Genomic DNA, 23,949 nt, shown 5'->3' on the forward strand with positions numbered 1-23,949 from the left:
TAATTAGAGTCATAGTCATAGAGTCATAGAGATGTACAGCACGGAAACAGACCCTTCGGTCCAACTCGTCCATGCCAACCAGATAACCCATCCCAATCTAGTCCCACCTGCCAGCACCTGGCCCACACCCCTCCAAACCCTTCCTATTCATATACCCATCCAGATGCTGTTTAAATGTTAGAATTGTACCAGCCTCCACCACTTCCTCTGGCAACTCATTCCATACATGTACCACCCTCTGAGTGAAAATGTTGCTCCTTAGGTTATTTTTATACCTTTCCCCTCTCACCCTAAGGGAAAGTGAGGACTGCAGATGCTGGAGATCAGAGCTGAAAATGTGTTGCTGGAAATGTGCAGCAGGTCAGGCAGCATCCAAGGAGCAGGAGAATCGACGTTTCGGGCATGAGCCTGACCTGCTGCACCTCTCACCCTAAACCTATGGCCTCTAGTTCTGTACTCCCCCAACCCAGGGAAAAGACTTTGGCTATTTATCCTAGCCATGCCCTCATGATTTTATAAACCTCTGTAAGGTCACCCCTCAGCCTCTGATGTTCCAGGGAAAAACAGCCCTAGCCTATTCAACCTCTCCCTATAGCTCAAATCCTCCAACCCTGGCAACATCCTTGTAAATCTTTTAGATTAGATTCCCTATAGTATGGAACCATTGGGCCCAACAAGTCCACATCAACCCTCTGAAGAGTAACCCACCAAGTCCCATTCCCCATATTTACCCCTGACTAATGCACCTAACACTATGGGCAATTTGCCATGGCCAATTCACCCAAGGCGTGAATTGATCCCTGGTGCTGTGAGACAGCAGTGCTAACCACTGAGCCACCATGCAGCCTTTTCAAGTTTCACAATATCTTTCTGATAGGAAGGAGATCAGAATTGCAAGCAATATTCCAACAGTGGCCTAACCAATGTCCTGTACAGCCGCAACATGACCTCCCAACCCTGTACTCAATACTCTGACCAATAAAGAAAAGCATCCCAAACACCTTCTTCACTATCCTATCTACCTGCGACTCCACTTTCAAGGAGCTATGAACCTGCACTCCAAGGTCTCTTTGTTCAGCAACACTCCAATCACCATTACCATTAAATGTATAAGTCCTACTAAGATTTGCTTTCCCAAAATGCAGCACCTCACATTTATCTAAATTAAACTCCATCTGCCACTTCTCAGCCCATTGGCCCATCTGATCAAGATCCTGTTGTAATCTGAGGTAACCTTCTTCACTGTCCACTACACCTCCAATTTTGGTGTCATCAGCAAACTTACTAACTATACCTCTTATGCTCACATCCAAATCATTTATATAAATGATCAAAATAGTGGACCCAGCACCGATCCTTGTATCACTCCACTGGTCACAGGTCTCCAGTCTGCAAAACAACCCTCCACCACCACCCTCTGTCAGTTTAAGCCAGTTCTGTATCCAAATGGCTAGTTGTCCGTGTATTCCGTGAGATCTAACCTTGCTCACCAGTCTCCCATGGGGAACCATGTCGAATGCCTTACTAAAGTTCATATAGACCACATCTACCTCTCTGCCCTCATCAATCCTCTTTGTTACTTCTTCAAAAAACTCAAACAAGTTTGTGAGACATGATTTCCCATGCATAAAGCCATGTTGACTATCCCTAATCAGTCCTTGCCTTTCCAAATACATGTACATCCTGTCCCTCAGGATTGCCTCCAACAACTTGGCCACCACCGACGTCAGGCTCACTGATCTATAGTTCCATGGCTTGTCCTTACCATCCTTCTTAAACAGTGGCACCACGTTAGCCAAACTCCAATCTTCCGGCACCTCACCTGTGACTATCGATGATACAAATATCTCAGTAAGAGGCCCAGCAATCACTTCCCTAGCTTCCCACAGAATTCTTGGTACACCTGATCAGATCCTGGGGATTTATCCACCTTTATGCATTCCAAGACATCCAGCACTTTCTCCTCTGTAATATGGACATTTTTCAAGATGTTACCATCTATTTCCCTACATTCTATATCTTCCATGTCTTTTTCCACAGTAAATACTGATGCAAAATACGCATTTAGTGTCTGCTCCATCTCCTGCGGCTCCACACAAAGGCCGTCTTGCTTATCTTTGAGGGGCTTTATTTTCTCCTTAGTTACTCTTTTGTTCTTAATATATTTGTAAAAACCCTTTGGATTCTCTTTAATTGTATTTGCCAAAGCTATTTCATGTCCCCTTTTTGCCTTCCTGATTTCTCTCTTAAGTATGCTCCTACTGCTTTTATACTCTTCTAAGGATTCCCTCGATCTATCCTGTCTATACCTGACATATGCTTCCTTCTTTTTCTTAACCAAGCGCTCAATTTCTTTAGTCATCCAGCATTCCTGATATCTGCCAGCCTTTCCTTTCACCCTAACAGGAATATAGTTTCTCTGGACTCTCGTTATCTCATTTCTGAAGGCTTCCTAAAGTATATTAGTGCAGACCATTTATTTACAATTGGTCTCCTTATTGGATGTATTATAAAATTGCCCTTGTATTGCTGATTTAACCATTCTAAAAATAGTATTACCAGTCATGGGACGATCACAGGCCAGTCAGTTACAATGGATCACTTTGAGAAAAATGTACAAATACAGCTACATTAAGACCCATACCCCTGTCAACTCATATTCCCTTCAAATCATGCAAACTTCATTCCAAGCCCATTCATGTTCAATCCTGGCTGAATCACACTTTCAGATCCCAAGTTCTCCTCGTTTTCTCTTGTATCTCCCACTCTCTGATCAGGTTTATTCCTTTCTTCATATTTCTCCCTGCCCTATGGTGCAGCAAACCATCTGGTTAACAGTGGTGATCTCCTACATTCTCTATGAGTCACCATGGGAAATAAACTACTTGTATTTAACAATGAAGATTAATGCATGCAATTAGCCTCAAGTGCCATAAAATTAAATCAACTGAAAGTCTCTCAATATTTTCATAATTTATGACACTGTGCATATTTCTAGGATAGTAAGGAATCAATTAAGAGTCAGCGAATTTCATAAGCAATGTTAATCAGACTTCAGACCAGTCTAGTCAGTAGCTTTAATCATGCCTAGTACAATACCTCTTGAAAAAAGACAAATAGTTTGCTATATGAACTGATACTATGATAAATTGTCACTGATTTACTGAGACTGGCTGATCCACTTCATATTTCATTTTCTTCAAGTCTAATGTAGAATATTTCAGTTTGACATATTTAATCCTTTCCCAATGTTCTCAGATGTTGAACACAATGTCAATGTCAAAAAATGTAACTTGATATTGATTTGTGAATAACAACTTGGGCACAAATATGTTACACAAGCATATAGCTGCAGTAATGACAAGATGACATTCTATAGCAAACGGTTTACAGTAGTTTATGCTGAAACCTAATTTTCCATGTTTGTCTTACCCTAGATAAGGACTTCGGTGATTTGGGCCACACCTGATGCTTCACTTGCAATCCCCCTGTGGGTCATAATTCTAGCTGTACTGGTTGGTTTGCTAGTTCTGGCTATTTTGATCTTAGTCATGTGGAAGGTACGTTTTCAATTTCTCATTCCTCTACAATTGCACATCATGAGCAATCAGACTGTGCACTAATTAGAGAGAATTGTTAACCCATCAAATATCTGACTGAATTAATTATATTTTATAAACTATCATCTGCAATATATTAAGGGCAACATTTAATAATTTAAATAATTGCCAGTGTAAGATTGGTGTGTCTACATGAATACCTTGTTTATGAGTTTACCAGAGTTAGTGATGCAGTGGAAGAAACCCACAGGAAACGTACCTCCAAAGTGTTAACTCGGGTCACTTATTCTGTGTTTTCATAGAAGTGGAAAAGATCTAATCCCTAAAACACTGAGCCAATCTAGATCTTAAAAAAACATTACAGAAAGCTTCATCTTCCAGGCAGAAAAGGAATTGAGATGGGGCAGGAGAGAAATACAAAATGTGCTGAAAGCAATTTATGCTGTGAACTGAAAGAAAAAGAACAAAACAAACAAAAGAAAAAAAAAGGTGGCAAGGGTTTATGTTGGAATTGTTGAACTCAGTGTTGGGTCTAGAGGGCTGCGAAGGACCAGTTCAAAGTTTTGGTGATGTTCCTGAAGCTTATGTTGTGCCACACTTGAACAGTGCGGTAGGTCAAGGACAGAAATCTCAGGAGGAGAATAAGGTAAAGGTCTAAAACGATGGGCTATCTAAAGGTCGGGGTCATGCTTGCAGACAGATCCAAGGTGTTCCACAAAGCAGTCACCCAGTTTGCATACAGCGTAGGAGGATAACATTGTGAGTAGTGTCTGCAGTAGATTAGATTGAACAAAGTGCAGGTAAGTTAGTGTTTCAAATGGAAGAGTAATTTGGGTCCTTGATGAGGATGATGATGATGAGGACTGGGAGGTAAAAGGGCAAGTCTTACATTTCCTGCGTTCACTTGGAAAGGTGTTGTGGGAAGGGGTGGCATTTTGGGGGTGACTATGGAGTGATCCAAGATACTCTGGAGGGAATGGTCCTTCAGAATGCCAATAGGGTGTTAATGGTGACTTCACATAAGGAAGGGACAGAAATGGTGCAAATGGATCAATTGAATACAAAGAATGATGGAGAAGAAGGTAAACTCTATTGTGCTTCTGGGATTAGAGCAGAAATGCAGCAGACATGGTGAAGAGTCTGTGATCCTTAATTGGGAGGGAATCTTCAGCTGGAACTTACTTTTCAGTCTCCCTCACAAATGGAAACAATGTTCTAGTCCATCAAATGCTTTTATATTCTTAAGGACCTCGGTCAGATCACCTCTAAGCCATCTCTTTTTTAAAGAAAATGGCCCAATTTATTTAATCTTTCTTGGTGTATAGAACCTCTGGGTATCAACCTTTTTGTGTATTCTTCAATGTCTCTATACCCCATTATAATGTGGAGGTGAGAGTTCTGCACAACACATGTCAGTCTAACCTTGTCTACAAGTTTAATGTAACTTCTACTTTATTGTCTGTTACTATTACTACTGCTATGACACTGTCCTTTTAGAAATGAACACTTTGCTTGCTTTCTTTATAACTTTACCATACTAATTGAATACTCTTGTTGACTTTGTTTTCTGTATCCCCAGATCTCTGACTCCCCTACCCATTCAGCCTCTTAACTTCCCAGATGTGTGTGGCTTCCTTATTCTTCCGACCTCACACTAATTAATTCACCAACTCCATATCGGTTCAGCAAGCTTATTAATGTCTGTCATTTTGCCGCATCCAGCAGCACAAATTATTAAAAATGAAGGGTAGAATCTTCCAGGGAATCTGAATGTCAGGGGCTAGGGTATCTTTATGGCAGAGCCAGACAAGAATTCTGGTGAGGCTGATCTCGACATCAGAAGCTCTGAGCCCATCCTTGTTGTTTTTGACAAGCAGCACAGTGAGTTTCTTCTTAGGCAACAGCCAGCTGTGGCAGTGAGATGTTCACCAGCTTGCATTCCTACACTCTCTAAGTCTAACACTCCCATCAAGGTCAGAGAGTGTGGTGCTGGAAAACCACAGCCAGTCAGGCAGCATCCAAGAAACAAGAGAATCGACGTTTCGAGTATAAGCTGTTCATCAAGAAGGTGTCAGTATCTGAACTGGGTGGCCTTGGTGTTCTTGTCTTCAGAGGTTGAGGAGTGGAGCTGCGCAGTGGTCAACTCACTGCGCAGATGATGGGATAGTCCAGAGAGAAGGTTTCGCAGCCAGTGGTTAGATGTGTTTTAGAAGGAATGGCACTGACAGTGGGGTTACTGTGAGAGTTGTAATAGAATGCACAGTGCTGGGACATGGATGTCTTGAAACCGCCACCAAAGCCAGTCCAGTCAACTCCTGTGAGGGACAGGAACTTCTTTATGGTGGGTGAATTACCTAAGAGTGAAGACTCTCTCTGCCTTGTTATAGGCTGTGTTCTCCTGAAATAAGAGAAAAAGATGAATTGAGTAGCTGTTAGTCCTAGTGTAGTTGGCCAAAAATTGATGAGGTGACTGAGGAGGCTGCATGCAGTCCAGGCAGATTATTTGTGTAGGAGGTTCGGGAGGACATAAGGGTGAGTGACTGAAAATATGGTAAGCAATAGTGAGAGCGATAGAGCGAGAGTCTTGTTGGCAGTTGGGTGCAGCGCCACAAAGAGAGTGAATGTAAGTGTCAGACAGAAGATTGTGCCACTTACCTTGGTACGACAGAGAAACTGTTCGACCTTCCCATGATCTGCTGACTGTCAATCTACACCGTGGAGGTGGCACTGACCCGGATGGCAATCTCAGACCCACACTAACAGTGACTGTAAAGTGGCCTTCTCTGCCAATCCTCAAAGAATTGAATCCTCTCCTTTGCTCTACCCTCTTGGCCAGGAATTCTGGGACCCCGCTGGAGAATTAAGACACCCTCTCTGACACCTTCTGAAAATATCCTTGACCAAACCCTAATCCTAACCCTAACCCTAACCCAGTCCAACCTGTCCATGCCGACCAGATATCCCAGCTCAATCTAGTCCCACCTGCCAGCACCCGACCCATATCCCTCCAAACCCTTCCTATTCATATACCAATACAGATGTCTTTTAAATGTTGCAATTGTACCAGCCTCCACCACATCCTCTGGCAGCTCATTCCATACACGTACCATCCTCTGCATGAAAAGGTTGCCCCTTAGGTCTCTTTTATATCTTTTCCCGCTTGCCCTAAATCTATGCCCTTTAGTTCTGAACACCCCCATCTCAGGGAAGAGACTTTGTCTATTTATCCTATCCATGCCCCTCATGATTTTATAAACCTCTATAACGTCACTCCTCAGCCTCCAATGCTCCAGGGAAAACAGCCTCAGCCTATTCAACCTCTCTATGTCTCAAATCCTCCAACCCTGGCAATATCCTTGTTAATCCTTTCTGAACCCTTTCAAGTTTCACAACATCCTTCCAGTAGAACGGAGACCAGAATTGCACACAATATTCCAAAAGTGGCCTAACCAATATCCTGTACAGCCGCAACATAACCTCCCAAATCCTGTACTCAATACTCTGACCAATAAAAGCAAGCATACCAAATGCCTTCTTCACTATCCTATCCAGCTGCTACTCCACTTTCAAGGAGCTATGAGCCTGCACTCCAAGGTCTCTTTGTTCAGCAACACTCCAATAACAATTCATATTGTATCCAAATTTTCTAACCTTTAACAATGATTTTAAAAATTCAGCTCATGGGGTTGAGCTCATATATTGCTTACCTCTTCCTTAAACTCTCCCTTCCCTGAAATTTCTACCACCAAGAAATGATAACAGTAGTAAGTGAGAACATTTTCAACTTGACATTCACCTCAACTGTCTCGAATTGTGCATACACCTCTATCCAGTAACGACAGTTCAAAAATCACAGCTACTCATAACCAGTCTGCCACCTAATGGTTAGAGGCATCAGAGCCATTTCCCATAAGTTAAACTTTAAAACATTATGTCAACTGTGACCGAATGAATTTAGACATGGAGTCTTGTGAAATATTGTCAATTTCACTTTCAGCTTCTTGACAATTTTAGTAGCAAACCAGAATGGTTTGGAAAGAATTAAACAGTGGTAATTAAACAAAGTAATGTGTAAAATGAAACATCGTCATAAAGACTCTTCCTGGAATGTTTAATACACAGCTGTTGTGCATTATTGCATTGTAAGTTTGTCTTTGTTATGTACATTTAAACAATGATTAATTTCCTTGATGTTCAGAAAATATATCTGGCTGTGTCTAGACACTGAACCATAAACTAAAGTTTACAATTCTTGTACGTTGAGCCTAATCATTTTGTTGTGGTAAGAATTTATCATTTAATCTGGCATTGTTTCCATAGTTTGGTTTCTTTGATCGAGCCCGCCCACCTCAGGATGACATGACGGATCGAGAACAACTTCACCCAGAAAAGACTACGGATGCCTGAAGATTGACAATAGCTGCCTGAGTCCACTAACTAGCTACTCGAAAGATGTGTACACACCCCTGAAAAATTACTTCCTTCGACTTGCTTTTGCAGAAGATGAAGAAGAAAGAAATGAACTTTGAGCAAACCAAATTAACAGAGAAAGTGCCATTATTGACTATGCAATCACCTTCAAGCTACTTTACAATGAACCTTCTGCCAGGTTAACATTATAGAATGCCTTAATACTGTATTGTAGTACTGACTGGGATTGTTATTTTTCAGTTACACTGTTAATCTTGAAGTATACTTTTTAAGTGCAAGTGCTGTGCACTTTGTAAATTGGATAAAATTGTGTCTGATTTCAAACAATTAGATATAGTCTTTATCAGGGTAGCTAGAAACCTTGCAAACAGCATTAGTCTTATGAGTGCACAGTTTTAAATTGGCCCCACCATTTATCATGAATTAGGTATTGCCTTCCTTTTTGGGCAATTCATTTGAAATACAGACGGTTGTAAGGAGTTAGGCAGCTTGTAAAGCAATCATGAGTTGGTTGTTTTTTGTTGAGCTGTTAATTAAGATGGTATTAAAGGATAAGGGATTTTAGTGAAAGCCGAAGTAGTATCTGTGAGCAAATTATTTTCTTTTAAATCAACGAGAAGTAAATCTGAACAAACAATTTGAGCAAAAAGGAGGTAATTGTAACGTGAATCATTAAATGTTGTCCTTCATTAGGTGGCTTTACCAAGGAATCTGCACTCAATCTCCAGACATTTTCATGGGATGCAATTTGAAGCATGATGTCATCCTACACTGGGAGTGGGAATAACAGATTTTTAAACGTGCAATATTTTCTATATGTATTTATATGTTTCTGAAGCATGTTTACACTGGGATTTAGCCATATGTGGAATTTACATAAAGGTTTTTCTATCCGTTTTGTCTATGTTTTATGGTGGTAATAATCTTAGAACCAAACAGATTTTTAAGGAGGAATTTCATAACCTCTGTTCAGTAATCATCAATTACTTTTCATTTGTATCATAGTTTTTCACTTTACACAAGTTGCAGATATTTACAAAATTATTCCGCTTCTGTATAAAAACTAAATTTATATGTTATGTACCACTCTGGAATATTTCCTATTTAAAAATATCCACTCTCACATTGGATTCAATTGTACGATGGACATATATTACAAATGTATAATTGTGTTAGGTATGGCCAAAAGCAAGAGGCTTTCATTAGACTTGACAATGCAGGATCACTTGTTACTGATGAGGTTGTAAATTTTTGTGAAGTTTGGAGCTAGGTATCCAATTCTCCTGATGTTCCAATTTAAAACTTACTTATATGTATATCTGATAAACCCATGTCATATACTTTTTTGTTATCCAAATCCAATAAAACTGAACAATTAACACTGGACTGTCTGTTCACTTTAACTTCAGTATGGATATATTGTTGATGAAAAGCAGCGTGAGCTTCACTGTACACCTGGTCTACTAAGTACTTACAAATACTGTGGATTCTGCTCTGAAATGTTGAGCCTTTTCACCTTGGTGTTTCCAAGAATATTGTTCGATACCTCTGACTGGATGCTCCTGTAGTCTTCACGGTGTCTAGAATTTCCAAATTCCTCTAGTCCTTTTTTTTCGTTCTGGTATTCCTCTCTGCTCTATGGTCACTATTACTGTTTTATTTGTCAGGGGCATGCACAGAACAGGCTAGGTGGGGAACGTTATGCATCAATGTGGATCAATGACCTAGGCAACAAATTTTACACAGATCCTGGGATATTCCAAGTGCTGCCAAATCACACTGGTGACCATGATAATCATATTGTCATAAGGTTATAGTCATACAGCACAGAAATAACTTCCAAATTATTCATTCCAACTTGTCCATGCCAACCAGGTTTCCCAAACTATAGTAGTCCCATTTGCCTGCATTTGTCCTCCAAACCTTTCGTATACATATAACTGTCCAAATGTCTTTTGAATGTTGTAACTATCCCTGTACCTACCACTTTCTCTGATAATTTATTCCATATATGCACCATCCTCTGTGTGAAAAAGTCACTCCACAGGTTCCTTTTAGATCTTTCCCTTCTCACCTTAAACCTATGTCCTCTAGTTTTGAACTCTGCTACCCTAGTGAAGAGACCTTGGCTATTCACCTTATCTATGCCCTTCATAATTTTATAAACCTCTATAAGGTCACCCTTCAACCTCTTACACTCCATGGAAAAAAATCTCAACCTATCCAGACTCTCTTGATAACTCAAACACTCCAGTCGTGGTACCATCCTTGTAAATCTCTTCTGCATCCTCTCCAATCTAGAAATATCCTTCCTATAGCAGGGCAACTAGAACTATACATAGTATTCCAAAAGTGGCCTCACAAATGACCTGTTCAGGTGCAACATGACGTCCTAACTCCGATACTCAATCCTCTGACCGACGAAGGCAGGCATGCTAAACATTTCCTTTACCACCCTGGCTATATGTGACCCCACTTTCAAGGAACTATGTACCTGAACTGCTCGGTCTCTGTTCAACAACGCACCTCAGGACCCTACCATTAACTGTGTAAGGATTGTCCTGCCCTGGTTTGACTTACCAAAATGCAACACCTCGCAGTTATCTATCACTCCTCAGCCCTTTGGCCAAGCTGATCAAGATCCCATTGTACTCTGAGATAACCTTCTTCGCTGTCCACTGTACCACCAAGTTTGGTGTCTTCCACAACTGTACTCATTTAAAGCCAGCACAGTGGTTCAGTGGTTAGCACTACTGCCTCACAGCACCTGAGACCTGGGTTCGATTCCAGCCTCGGGCGACTGTCTGTGTGGAGTTTGCCCATTCTCCCGGCGTCTGTGGGAGTTTCCTCCAGGTGCTCCGATTTTCCTCCCACAATCCAAAGATCTGCAGATTAGGTGAATCGGCCAACTTAAATTACCGATAGCGTTCAGGGATGTGTAGGTTAGGTGCATTAATAAGGGGGAATTGTACAGTAATAGGGTAGGATAATGGGTCTGGGTGAGTCACTGTGGACTTGTTGGGCCAAAGAGCCTGTTTCCACATTGTAGGAATTCTAATTCTAATAACAAAGCTTCCTATGTTCTCATCCAATTTGTTTATATAAATGACAAACAACACTGGACCCAGCACTGAACCTTGTGGAACACAGCTGCTCACAGGCCTTCAGGCTGAAAATCAACCTTCTACCACTACCCTCTGTCTCCCATCATGAAGCCAATTTTGAATCTAATTAAAAGTAATCCAATTACTGCGGATGCAGGAATCTGTCAAAGGGTCAGTTAGACTCGAAACATCCGCTCTTTTCTTTCCTTACAGATGCTGCCAGACCTGCTGAGATTTCTCTTTTGGTTTGAATCCAATTGGCTAGTTCTCTCTGGATCCCATGTGATCTAACCTTACTAACCATTCTATCATGTGGAACCTTGTCAAAAGCCTTGCTAAACTCCATGTAGATAACATCTACTGCTGTGCCCTCATCTATCTTCTTGGTCGTGTACTCAAAGAACTCAATAAAATTTGTGAGACACAATTTCCCATGCTGACCATCCCTAATCAGTCCTTGCCTCTCCAAATGCATATAAATCCTGTCTCTCAGAATTCCGTCCAACAATCTACCCACCACTGATGTCAGGCTCACTAGACCATAGTTCCCTGGTGTTTCCTTAAATAAAGGTACAACATTCGCCACCCTCCAGTCTTCTGGAACCTCTTATGGTTGTCGATGATACAAATATCTCCACAATTTCTTCCCTAGCTTCTCACAATATCCTGGGATATGCTTGATCAGATTCTGATGATTTATCTATCTTTATACATTTTAGAAACACCTGAGTTGAAAATTGCAGGACTGGTCATGAGTTGTTTTACCACAATAGCCCCTTGTGTGAGTAATGACTAACCTGACCTGATGAGGAACTCTAATGAAATGGGTAATAATTAGTTTTGACCTTCAAACTAAAGTCAAAACCATGAAACTCTTCAGGTTCTCTGCAATTAGAAAAACGTATTAATTATATTTTAATTTGTAGAGAATAATCAGATTAAATAAAGTTACTTGGTAGACCAATTGTTAATAGCATCCATGTATCCAGATGAAAAAGACTTTGAATCCATTCTACATTTAGGTTCACTCACATACCTCATGAATGAGAGGCACTCTACCTAAATCTCTGTTACGTGTTAACTACATGTATCCAGAAAGGTATATCTAGAGAACATTGCAGTACTTAAGGATTCCAGAAGGAATGTCCGAAAGAAAATTTGAAATATTTTAAGAAGTAAAAACTAAATCGATTTCAATTTGTTTTTACAGTAAGGTCATGGAATATAAAATAGAGGTCAGCATCCCATTGGCCTTCTCTATCACCTGCTGAACTTGTATGCTAGCTTTTTGTAAATTATGCATGAGTAATAATAAATGTACTGTAGCTTTCTCTATCATATTAAACTCCTCTATTCTTTCTGCTAAACTGCATAACCTTACGTTTTCCCACATCATATCCCATCTGCTGAACTTTTTGCCCACTTGCCTAACAGTTTAATATTACTTTGCAGACTCTATGTCATCCTTACCATTTGCTTTTCTACCTATTGTTTATGGTATCCGCAAACTTGTCTATAGTATATTCACTTTCCTCATTCAAGTTCTTAATATATATTGTAAATAAAATTGTGGCCCCAGTAGTGGAAAGTGCTGTATTGATTGCTTTGGGATTTTAAATCTGCATTTTTTTGGAAGAAGAGATTAACTGAAACACAAGAGCAAATGGAAGTCAGTGTCAATATAATGAAGTAATGTAAGCGAGAAAAGTTAAGGTAAAGCAAGTAAAGTTAGCATAAGGGAAGTAAATTAATAATATTTTTATATAAGCTTTTTTAAAAAAAGGCAGGGAGTAACTAAGAGGCTTGAGGGACGTTATGCCGTAGAGCCTCTATCAGTGATGTGCTCCTACTGTTACAATGTGGCAAATTAGTGAAGCTTCAGTCATCCCTGGTGACTGTGTGCAAAAGGTGTGTCCTGCTATAGTGACTGGCGAACTAAATTTTGGAGCTGGGACTGGGAGTGAATTCACTGTGGAACACCTGCAATGCAGAGCATCTCATGGGTTGTACATTCAGTGGTCACACAAACAGGTGATGATTAAACAGACAGAAAGAGTATGGGTGGCCACCAGGCAGAGTAAAGGAAGACAGATAGTACAGAAATCCCCTGACGCCATCACCCTTTCCAATAGATATGCCATTTTGAATACTGTTGGGGGAAATGATTGTGCAGGAGAAAGCAGTGGCATCAAACTTCATGGTCTCTTAGGGAGGTTTCCTGAACAGCGGAGAGGAAAAACAGTAGGACTATAATGGTAAACCTTCAATTGTATATGGTACAAACTGACATTTTTGTGCCTCCAGAATGGTATGTTGTCTCCCCAGTGCAAAGGTCAGGGATGTCAGTGAACAGCTACAAGGCATTCTGAAGGGGGAGTGCAAACAGACAGGGATCGTGGCACACAGCACTACCACAGATATAGGTAGAAAAAAGGATGAGTTCTTGCAAGTAGAAATTAGGGATCTAGAGAGTAGTTTAAAAACAGGACTCAAAAGGCAGTAATCTGGATGACTTCTGGTACCATGTGCTAGAGAGTGTAGAAATAGGAGGTTAATCTGGATGAACGTGTGGCTGGAGAGATGGTACAGGAGGGAGGGATTTCTGCAATTTTGGACCATTTTGGGACCTGTGTAAGGCACCTGAACTGGAATGGGATCAGCATCTTTCTAGGGAGATTTGGTCATGCTGTTGGGGAGGTTTTACACTAAACTGGCAGAGGGTAGGATCCAGACAGAATGTTCAGCAGGGGGAGATGAATGGCCACAATCAGAAGAGACAGCAAGTGAGTCAAAGGCTAGAAATTATACGTACATTTAACACAAAGGGAGTTTGACAAGATTGGGTGGTATTTATTTTAATACAGGAAGTCTGACAAACAAGGCAAATGAGTTGAAAGCACTAAATTAAATGATGTCATTGCTGTCTCTGAGACATGGTTGAGAGAGGGGCAGGATTGGCAGCTCGATATTCCATGACATGGGGTCTGCAGGCAAGACAGGGAAGGAGGTAAAGGAGGAGGGCGTGTTACAATATTGATCAGGGAATCAATTACAACAGTAAGGAGGGATGGCATCTTTAAATAAAAGCCATATAGGTACAAGTTAACAACCAAAAAAGAGCAATCATATTGCTGAGAGTGTACTATAGGCCCCTTAACAGTCTGAGAAGAATAGTCTAGCGATATGTTGGCAGATTTCAGAAAGTGTATGAGTAAAAGGATAGGAACAGATAGGGGATTTCAACTTCCCCAACATTAATTGAGGTAGTCATAGTGTGAAAGGCTTAGTGGGAGCAAAATTCTTAAAATGCAAACCGTTTTTTAAACTAGTACATAGAAGGCAGGAGATGGTCTTGGACTTAGTTTTAGGTCATGAAATCAAGCAAGTGGCTGAAGTATTAGTGGGGAAGCATTTTGCAGATGGCGATCATCACCCCATTAGATTCAGATTGTGATGGAACCGGATAAGGTGGGTCTGAATTCAAATTTCTAAAATGGGGAAAGGCCACCTTTCATAAGATCAGATATGATTTGGGAGCAGATACCTTTAGGCAAATCTTTATATCAGAGCAGTAGGACACATCCAAGAAAGAAACAGGGAGAGTAGAGAGCTAGCATGTTCCAAAAAATATAAAGGGTGGCACCAACAAATTCAGCGAACCATGGATGTTAAGGATAAAGAGAAAAAGGAAGGCATTTGACAGATATCAAGGACTCAAAACAGCAGAAGATCTAGAAGTGTACAAAGTGTGCGAGGGGGAACTTAAAAAGAAAATTAGAGGAGCAAAAAAGGGGCATGAAAGAATAATGGCTGAAAAAAGAATGATAAACCTAAAGTCATTTATTTAAGTACATTAAAAGAATAACTAGGGAAGCAGTAGGACTCATTAATCAACTCAGTGGTAATTTGTGTGTGGAGCCTGAGGATGTCAGTATGGCTCTAAATGACTATCTTATGTGAGTGTTCACATGTGAGAGGACGATGATGGAAAACAGGGAGAAGGATTGTGATATACCTGAAGAAATTAGCGAAGACAGAGAGGAGGTCTTGAGTGATCTGGTAGGCTCAAAAGTAGTCAAATTTCTAGGGCTGGATGACAAGTAACTCAGGCTGTTAAGTGAGGCAAGGGAGGAAATAGTAGGAGTGCTGGCAATAATTTTTATTTCCTATCTGACCACAGGAGAGCTTCCAGAGCACTGGAGGACAGCCAAAGTGGTATCATTATTCAAGAAGGAGCAAGGGATAAACCAGGAAACCTGTAGTTTCCAGGCCAGTCAATCAGTGGTAGGGAAACAATTGGAAACAATTATACTGCGTAATACAAGGATTCTGGGTAATCCATGCTAGAGGATGGGAAAAATTGTGGCTGTAAGAGCTGCTCCTTTTTTGAGGTATTTTCAGTGTTGGAGCTGATTTCCTCGAATTCTAGGAACTGTAATTATAGTATTATAAGCTGATGCATTGTGCTGGAACTTTGGGTAAAGAAGATCAAAACAACGGTACTTTAAATAGGACAAAGAGAGACAAAGGTAGTGACCACATAGGAAGTGATTCAAACAGAGCAGTAAATCTGCACAGCTGTCTGGCCTGGCAATAACCTGTGTAGCTAACTGCAATATGTAGGGGCACAGACAGTCATTACTGTGGCCGACAGCAAGACATCAGAATGGTGTGTTGCCTCCCTGGAGCCAGGATCAAGTATATCTCAGAGAGAGTGCCAAATATTCTCAAAGGGGAGCCAAACCAGCTGGAGGTCATTGTACACATCAGAACTAACAACATAGGAAGGAAAAAGGACAAAATTCTGAGGAGACAATACAGGAAGTTAGGAAGGAATTTAAAAAGTAGGTCCTCCAGGGTAGTCATATCTGGATTACTCTTGGTGCCACAAACTAGTGAGGGTAAGACTAGGACGCTAAAGCAGATGAAAGCATGGTTGAGGAGTTGGTGCTAAAGAAGGTGCAAAATTGACCTACTCTTGGGAAATAAGGCAGGACAGGTGACTGAGGTGTCAATGGGGGAGACCTTTGGGGCCAGTGACCATAATTCTATGCGTTTTAAAATAATGATGGAAAAGGATAAACAGGATCTAAAAGGTAAAGTTCCAAATTGGAGGAAGGCTAATTTTGATGGTATTAGGCAAGAACTTAGTGGGTGGCACGGTGGCACAGTGGTTAGCACTGCTGCCTCGCAGCGGCAGAGACCGGGGTTCAATTCCCGTCTCAGGCGACTTTCTGTGTGGAGTTTGCACATTTTCCCCGTGTCTGCGGGGGTTTCCTCCGTGTGCTCCGGTTTCCTCCCACAATCCAAAAATGTGCAGGTTAGATGAATTGGTCACGCTAAATTGCCTGTAGTGTTAGGTGAAGGGATAAATGTAGGAGAATGGGTCTGGGTGAGTTACGCTTCGGCAGGTCGGTGTGGACTTGTTGGGCCGAATGGCCTGTTTCGACACTGTAAGTAATCTAATCTAATCAACTTTCAAAAGCTGGTTGGGGATGGATGTTCGCAGATAAAGGGACAGCTGGAAGATCAGAAGACTTCAAAAATGAGATAACAAGAGTCCAGAGATAGTATGTTCCTGTTAGGGTGAAGAGCACGGCTGGTTGGTGTAGGGAATGCTGGATGACCAGAGAAATTGAGGTTTTGGTAAAGAATAAGAAGAACGCATATATCAAGCAGAGATTGAGTGAATCCCTAGAAAAGTATAAAGACAATAGGAGTATACTTAAGTGGAAAATCAGGAGGGTAAAAAGGGGACATGAGATAGATTCGGTAGACAGGGTGAATGAGAATCCAAAGGGATTCTACAAATACATTAAGCACAATAAGGTAACTAGGGAGAGAATAGGGCCCCTTAAAGATCAGCAAGGCGGCCTGTGTGGAACTGCAGGAGATGGGGGAGATACTAAACTAGCATTTTGCATCAGCGTTCACAGTGGAAAAGAATATGGAAAATAGAGAATGTGGGGAAATAAACAGCAACATCTTGAAAATGTCCACATTACAGAGGAGGAAATGCTGGATGCATAAAGGTGGATAAAACCCCAGGACCTGATCAGGTGTACCCTAAAACTCTATAAGAAGGTAGGGAAATGATTGCTGGGTCCTTTGCTGAGATATTTATATCATCGATAGCCACAGGTGAGGTGCTGGAAGTCCGGAGGTTGGCTATCGTGTTGCCACTAATTAAAAAGGTAGTAAGGAAAAGCAAGGGAACTTTAGACCAGTGAGCTTGACATCAGTGGTGGGCAAGTTGATGGAGGGAACCCTGAGGGTTAGGATTTACATGCATTTGGAAATCGTGTCTCAGTAACTTGAGTTTTTTGAAGAGGATGATGAGGGCAGAGCAGTGGATGTGATCTATGTGGACTTCAGTAAGGCCTTCAACACGGTTCCTCATGGGAGACTAGTTAGCAAGGTTAGGTCACGCAGAATAAAGGAAGAACTAGTCATTTGGATACAAAACTTGTTCAAAGGTAGAAGACAGAGGGTGATGGTGGAGGGTTGCTTTTCAGGCTGGAGGCCTGTGACCAGTGGTGTGTCACAAGGAGTGATGCTGTGTCCACTGCTTTTTTGTCATTTTATGACTTGGATGTGAACATAGGAGGGATAGTTAGTAAATTTGCAGACGACACCAAAATTGGAGGTGTGTTGGCCAGCGAAAAAGGTTGCTACAGAGTACAACGGGATCTTGATCAGATGAGCCAATGGGCTGAGGAGTGGCAGATGGAGATTAATTTAGATAAATGTGAGATGCTGCATCTTAGTAAGGCAAATCAGGGCAGAACTTATATATTTAATGGTCAGGTCCTGGGGAGTGTTGCTGAACAAAGAGACCTTGGAGTGCAGGTTCATAGTTCCTTGAAAGTGGAGTTGCACGTATATAGGATAGTGAAGAAGGCGATTAGTGTGCTTTCCTTTATTGGTCAGAGTATTGATTATAGGTGTTGAGAGGTCATGTTGCAGCTGTACAGGACATTAGTTAGACCAATTTTGGAATATTGTGTGCAATTCTGGTTTCCCTCCTATCGGAAGAATATTGTGAAACTTGAAAGGGTTCAGAAATGATTTAGAAGGATGTTGCCAGGGTTGGAGGGTTTGAGCTATAGGAAGAGATTGAATAGACTAGGGTTATTTTCCGTGGAGCTTCGGAGGCTGAGGGGTGATTTTATAGAGGTTTATAAAATCATGAGAGGCATGGATATGGTAAATAGACAAGGTCTTTTCCATGGAGTGGAGAGTCCAAAATGAGACAGCATAGGTTTAAGGTGAGGGGAAAGATTTAAAAGAGATCTGTAGGGCAACTTTTCCATGCAGAGGGTGGTGCATGTATGGAATGAACTGCCAGAGAAAGTGGTGGAAGCTAGTAAAATTACAGTATTAAAAAGGCATCTGGATGGGTATATGAATAGGAAAGGTGTAGAGACAAATGGGCCAAATGCTGGCAAATGGGACTAGATTAATTTAGGATATCTGATCGGCTTGGATGAGTCGGACCAAATGATCAGTTTCCATGCTATACATCTCTATGATTCTATGACTCTGTGCACTTGGAGAGATAGGGATTAATCAAGTACAGAGCATGGTTTTGTTAAGAGGAAGCCAAGTCTGACCAACTTAATTAACTTCTTTGGAGAGGTAACCAAATATGTAGATGAGGGCAATGTTTTTGATGTAGTCTACACTTCTGATAAGATCCTGCATAAGAGACTGATAGAGCCCATATGATCCAGGAAATTTGGTTAACTGAATCTAAAATTGGCTGCGTTTCAGGAATTTGAGGATAATGTTCAAGGAGCACTTTTATGATAGGAAGCCTGTGTCCAGTGGGATTCCACAGGGATCAGTATTGGAAGCCTTAATGTTGATGATATATATATATATATCAAACATATATAAATAAGCAGATTGGTCAGTAGGTTTGCAGATGATATGAAAATTGGTGGGATGGTAAATAGTGAGGAGGATAGGCTTCAGTGTACAGGAAGATATAGATGAGCTGATCAGTCCAAATAAGTGAGAATGATGCCCTTCGGCAGAACAAACAAAGCAAGGGAATACATGATGAACGGTAGGACTCTGGGAAGCACCAAGGATCAGAGGAACTTTGGTATGCTTATCAATACATGTAGATAAAGTGGTTAAAAAGGTTTATGGATACATGCATTTATTAGCTGAAGCACAGCATTTAAGAGCAGAAAAGTTATGCTGGGAACTATATAAAAAGTTGGCTAGGCCACATCTTGAGTATTGTGTGCTGTTCTGGAATCCACATTACAGGAGGGATGTGATTGCACTGGGGAGTGTGTAGATGGAATTTACCAGAATTTTGCCTGGGCTGGAGAGTTTTAGTTTTAAAGAGAGACTGGATTGATTGTTTTTCTGGAGCAGAGAGACTGAGTGTGTTATAATTGAGGTGTATAAAATCATGAGGGGCATAGACGATGTAGACAGGAGGCAGCTTTTCTCCTTGGTGGAAGGATCAATGACCAGTGGCATAGATTTAAGTTAAGGAGTAGGAGGTTTAGAGAAGATGGCAATTTTTTTTTCACTCAGAGGGCGGTGGGAATCTGGAGCTCACTGCCTGTAAGATGGTAGAGGCAGAAACCCTCATAACATATAAAATGTGCACTTGTGATGTGAAGACATACAAGGCTAGGGGCCAAGTGCTGGCAAATGGGATTGAAGTAGTTGGGGTGGTTGTTTTTGACTGGCCCAGACTCAATGGGCCTTTTCCTGTTCTGTAGACCTCTATGACATTATGATACCAATTCCTGTGGAACTCCACTAGTTACAAGTTGACATCCTGAAAATGCCCCTCTTCAGACTTGATTGATGGGTCTGATGAAAAGAAATGGGAATTTTACTCCTACATTCCAAACAAGAACTAAACTGGTGAGACAGCCAATTGGCATTTAACTTTTAGCAACATATTTCTCAGTGAGAGTTTTAAGATACTTTATAAACTGTGACTTTTTCATATATATTTCCTAATGTCCATACTACAGAGTATTTTTGCTACTGGCACAAGGATAACAAAAATCAGTAAAGTGGTTTTCAGTGACTTAATTTAAACAATGTTCCATTTCCTTGATGCCATGGAAACGTTCAATGACTGTGAATGGCAGTGTCTCCATCTTCCTATCACTAATGCCACCTTGTGTGTGGCAGGAAGGAGGGCAAGCTGCCATCCCACCCCAGATGCCAGTTGAGCCTTTCATGTGGTCTTTAAGGGCTTCTGCCTTCTTCTGCTGGCATGTAGCTGTGGGAGATCACCAGGTAAAATCCTGGGAGAAATAACTTTGCAGATTATACAAGTCCTGTCTGCTCCACTGGAATCAATACAAGTCTTCCTAGTTAAAAATAGTATTCTGTGACTGAATTCCTTCTCAGGTCATTATAGATAAATAATAATACATAAGTAACTGGAGACATTAAATCTGAAACTGGAACTGCAATTTATTATTTATTCCTTGAAATGTAGTGTCCTCTTGAAATAAGTCCTTTTATTTCCTGTAGGCTGGTTAATATAATTTAATGTTGCACAGTATAATTTCAGGGCCATTATGAGTTCTGGGAAGAGGAAAGTTACAGGAAGTGCTTTACTCAGACAGCTCTTGCACCTCCCCTGGTGGCTGTCCAGGTCAGAACATTTTATGGGATTTGGGAACAGGACAGCCACTAGTTTCTTGGCTAAAGTTGGAATGTTGTTTTGGAAGATAGGTAAAGATAAGGCATTGGTCTCATTAAAAAGAAGGGAAATATTGCTCTTACATTTAACAAGAACTAAAGTAGCACAGACAGCAGCCTGAAAATAAAATGCCTCCTCATTCTTTGTTCACAAGGAATAAAATGTATTCATTTGAAAAGGAAAAACATCCCCTGTTAACGTGGTGGTAAATGTGAAACAAAGAAACAAAATTGTGGAAGAGATCTAAAAGGAATTTAAGACAAACAGGAAGAAAGAGGTTATTTTTTCATTATAACATTAATTTAAACTGGTGGAAGTGGTATATTGTGATCTCTGCTGGTTAAAAGGAACATGAGAGCACTACTTGGGGCGTGGGAAAGAGGAAGATAACTTGATGGAATGATAGAATGCATTCTTAAAGTTCTGAAAGAAATAGACATTAGAGAATGTCCCCCATGGGAGTTAGACCTTAGATCATTATCCAGGGTGTGGGAAAAGAAATCTCAATTCTCATTATCAGGAAGCAATCTGCCTCATGAAGTACTTCAGATCATTCTTTGCTATGACTTCATTTAATGAAATTCACCAGGTTGATTTGCTTTCTCTGATTTGATATGATTGAGTGGCTGTTTCTGTATATCTATTACATGTAAAATAACTTTTTGCTAACTTGTCAAGTATCTGCATATTTTGACTGCACGATGCCTTTTTATCACTTGATTAGTCTAATTTCAGCTCATCAAAACTCAATTGCTCATGTTCCTATCTCCCCAGTCAGTTCCACTGACCCCCATCCTTCCTGACATTGAATGATTCTCAGCAACATCTCAATTTAAAATTTGCATCATTATGTTTAAAATTCTTTACCGACAGATGTCTCTTTAAACCCCTTAAGCTTCAACTTCCCTTTCCAATTATTACACTCTTCTTTAAACAGTCTTCAAAAACATGAGTTATCCCGAGTATAGCTCATTTTTTTGACTCAGATGTGCAATTGGCTCCTCTACCACAACACCATCAGGATTTTTATGACATCACAGATGCAACATAAGCAGAAGTTACAGTTGGTATTCTAGGGTTAGTCACTTGGTAGTGCAGAACATGAGTATTGCTGAAAAACAAGACATCGTTTGAAGTTTTCCATCTTGCACCATATCAGGACAATGCCAAATTTCAAAAGGATCAATAATTTGTATTGCATGAGAAAAGTGCTGATTAGTTGGTATGTCAATTCTGATTGGTTGAGATGCTTCAATGGGGATGTACCTGGGAACTATTGTCCATCACATGTTTGAATAATTAACAAAAGATGTAATGGTTCCATTTGTTTTTCTTTCCCGACAGAGGACAGGTACCTGGGTGTGAATTTATTCTACTTCTTTCGAGCATCAGCGAGGGCCATTGTGAGCTCAACTGATTATCTTAATTTGGCTGTTAGTGTAATTCCCAGGACAATTGAGATTGTTCAGCAAGTACTGCCCAATCACAAAATCATATTTTACATTATACGTAATGTTCAGAGTTTTGCAAGCATAATCTGGCCGATCACAAATATTGTTCTGCCTGTTGCTAACTGTTGAAGGAACATGCCTTTTGATATGACACTATGATTGCATGAAATGGATACTTTCAGAGTCTATTACCACTACAGATATTCTGAAGCGAAATAACGCATCATTTCATAATGCCAAACAGAGAGTTCCAGCAACTTGTTGCAAAACTAACAAGATTAGTACATATAAGACACTTGTCATTAACTACCTGCTGATAGCAAAGTATAATATCTATTATAAGTAATAAAGATAAAGTTGCTGTCATCCTACAAGATGATAGACTGGTATAGAGGAAGCGACAACTGGCAATGGTTTAACCTAATGGTAACCACACCACAGGTAAGAGGAAAGGTGAAGAAGGAGAATCTTTCATGATTTAAAAAAAATGCATCTCTTAACATTCAGTGGTCATTACCATCACTGACTACCATTATGGCAGCAATGTGACCATCTACTATAGCAACTCACCCAGGTTCCTTCAACAGCACCTAACAAACTAACAATCACTACACATATGGGAACACCACAACCTTTAAGATCCCCCTCTCGCCACTCACCATACTGACATGGAAATATGTCACATTCCTACGGTACTATTTGGTCAAAATTATGGAATTCCTTCCTATCCTCACTATCGGTATGCCTACACCAAAAGGCAGCTCATCACCAACATCTCAATGGTAATTGTGGACAGGTGATACATGTTAACCAACTCAATGACAACCATATCATATGAATGAACATAAAAAGAGAATCTCGTGGATAGATTGACTCCAATTGAGCATTATCTGAATTTTCAAGAAAGTCTGCTGTATTCAAGGACTTTAATTACTATACAAGCTTGTAAAACTCTGACCCATTCAGACTGGTCTCAAAGTTTACTTGTGTGAATGGGTGGAGAAGGTCTTGACATATAACTCAGAATGAAAGTAAACTTTGAAGTAACTGTTACTGATGATCATTTGTGAAGTCATCAATCAAGATGATTGTTGTTTCTCTAGGTGCTACATTCGAGTGAGAGATATAAGTTCATGACCCCAGAATGAGGTGCTTTAAGAAAACCAGTCATCTCGGATACCGCTTAAAGACCCAATTCACAAGTCAAAATGTAAAACATTGTGCCAGTCTCAGCAGCTAGAAAATGTAATGGTTTATTCTATATAGAGCCAGAGTGATTTAACATAATCAGCGGCACGGTGGCACAGTGGTCAGCACTGCTGCCTCACAGCGCCAGAGACCTGGGTTCAATTCCCACCTCAGGCGACTGACTGTGTGGAGTTTGCACACTCTCCCCGTGTCTGTGTGGGTTTCCTCCCACATTCCAAAAATGTGCAGGTTAGGTGAATTGGCCATGCTAAATTGCCCGTAGTGTTAGATGTAGGGGAATGGGTCTGGGTAGGTTGCGGGTCAGTGTGGACTTGTTGGGTCAAAGGGCCTGTTTCCACACTGTAAGTAATCTAATAGTAGATCTAGTGTGAATATCTCCGAGGACTTTAAGATACTTTATTTTGAGTACCCATCCAGCCTTGACAATCAAATAGAAGTTGGGGAAGGGGGAGGATGCAAATAGAGCTGGGACAAATATTTTATGCGACTGAGACTGGTGAAAC

At 40.7% G+C, this 23,949-nt stretch overlaps 1 protein-coding gene across 1 annotated transcript in view; it reads left to right on the plus strand.

Annotated features, from left to right (window-relative positions):
- The window catches only part of itga8 (integrin, alpha 8), a 207,770-nt gene extending 198,395 nt beyond the window's left edge, over positions 1-9,375 (plus strand). Inside the window, exons 29-30 of the mRNA XM_043690322.2 lie at positions 3,438-3,560; positions 7,881-9,375. Of these exons, the coding sequence (XP_043546257.1) occupies positions 3,438-3,560; positions 7,881-7,967 (210 nt within the window). The 3' untranslated portion in view covers positions 7,968-9,375. The remainder of the gene's footprint in view (positions 1-3,437; positions 3,561-7,880) is intronic.
- Positions 9,376-23,949: the final 14,574 nt, after the last annotated feature.

Source organism: Chiloscyllium plagiosum, unplaced genomic scaffold (assembly GCF_037043375.1).
Source record: "Chiloscyllium plagiosum isolate Xiang-an unplaced genomic scaffold, Cpla_swu_hap1 HiC_scaffold_5, whole genome shotgun sequence".
NCBI classification, from domain to species: domain Eukaryota; kingdom Metazoa; phylum Chordata; class Chondrichthyes; order Orectolobiformes; family Hemiscylliidae; genus Chiloscyllium; species Chiloscyllium plagiosum.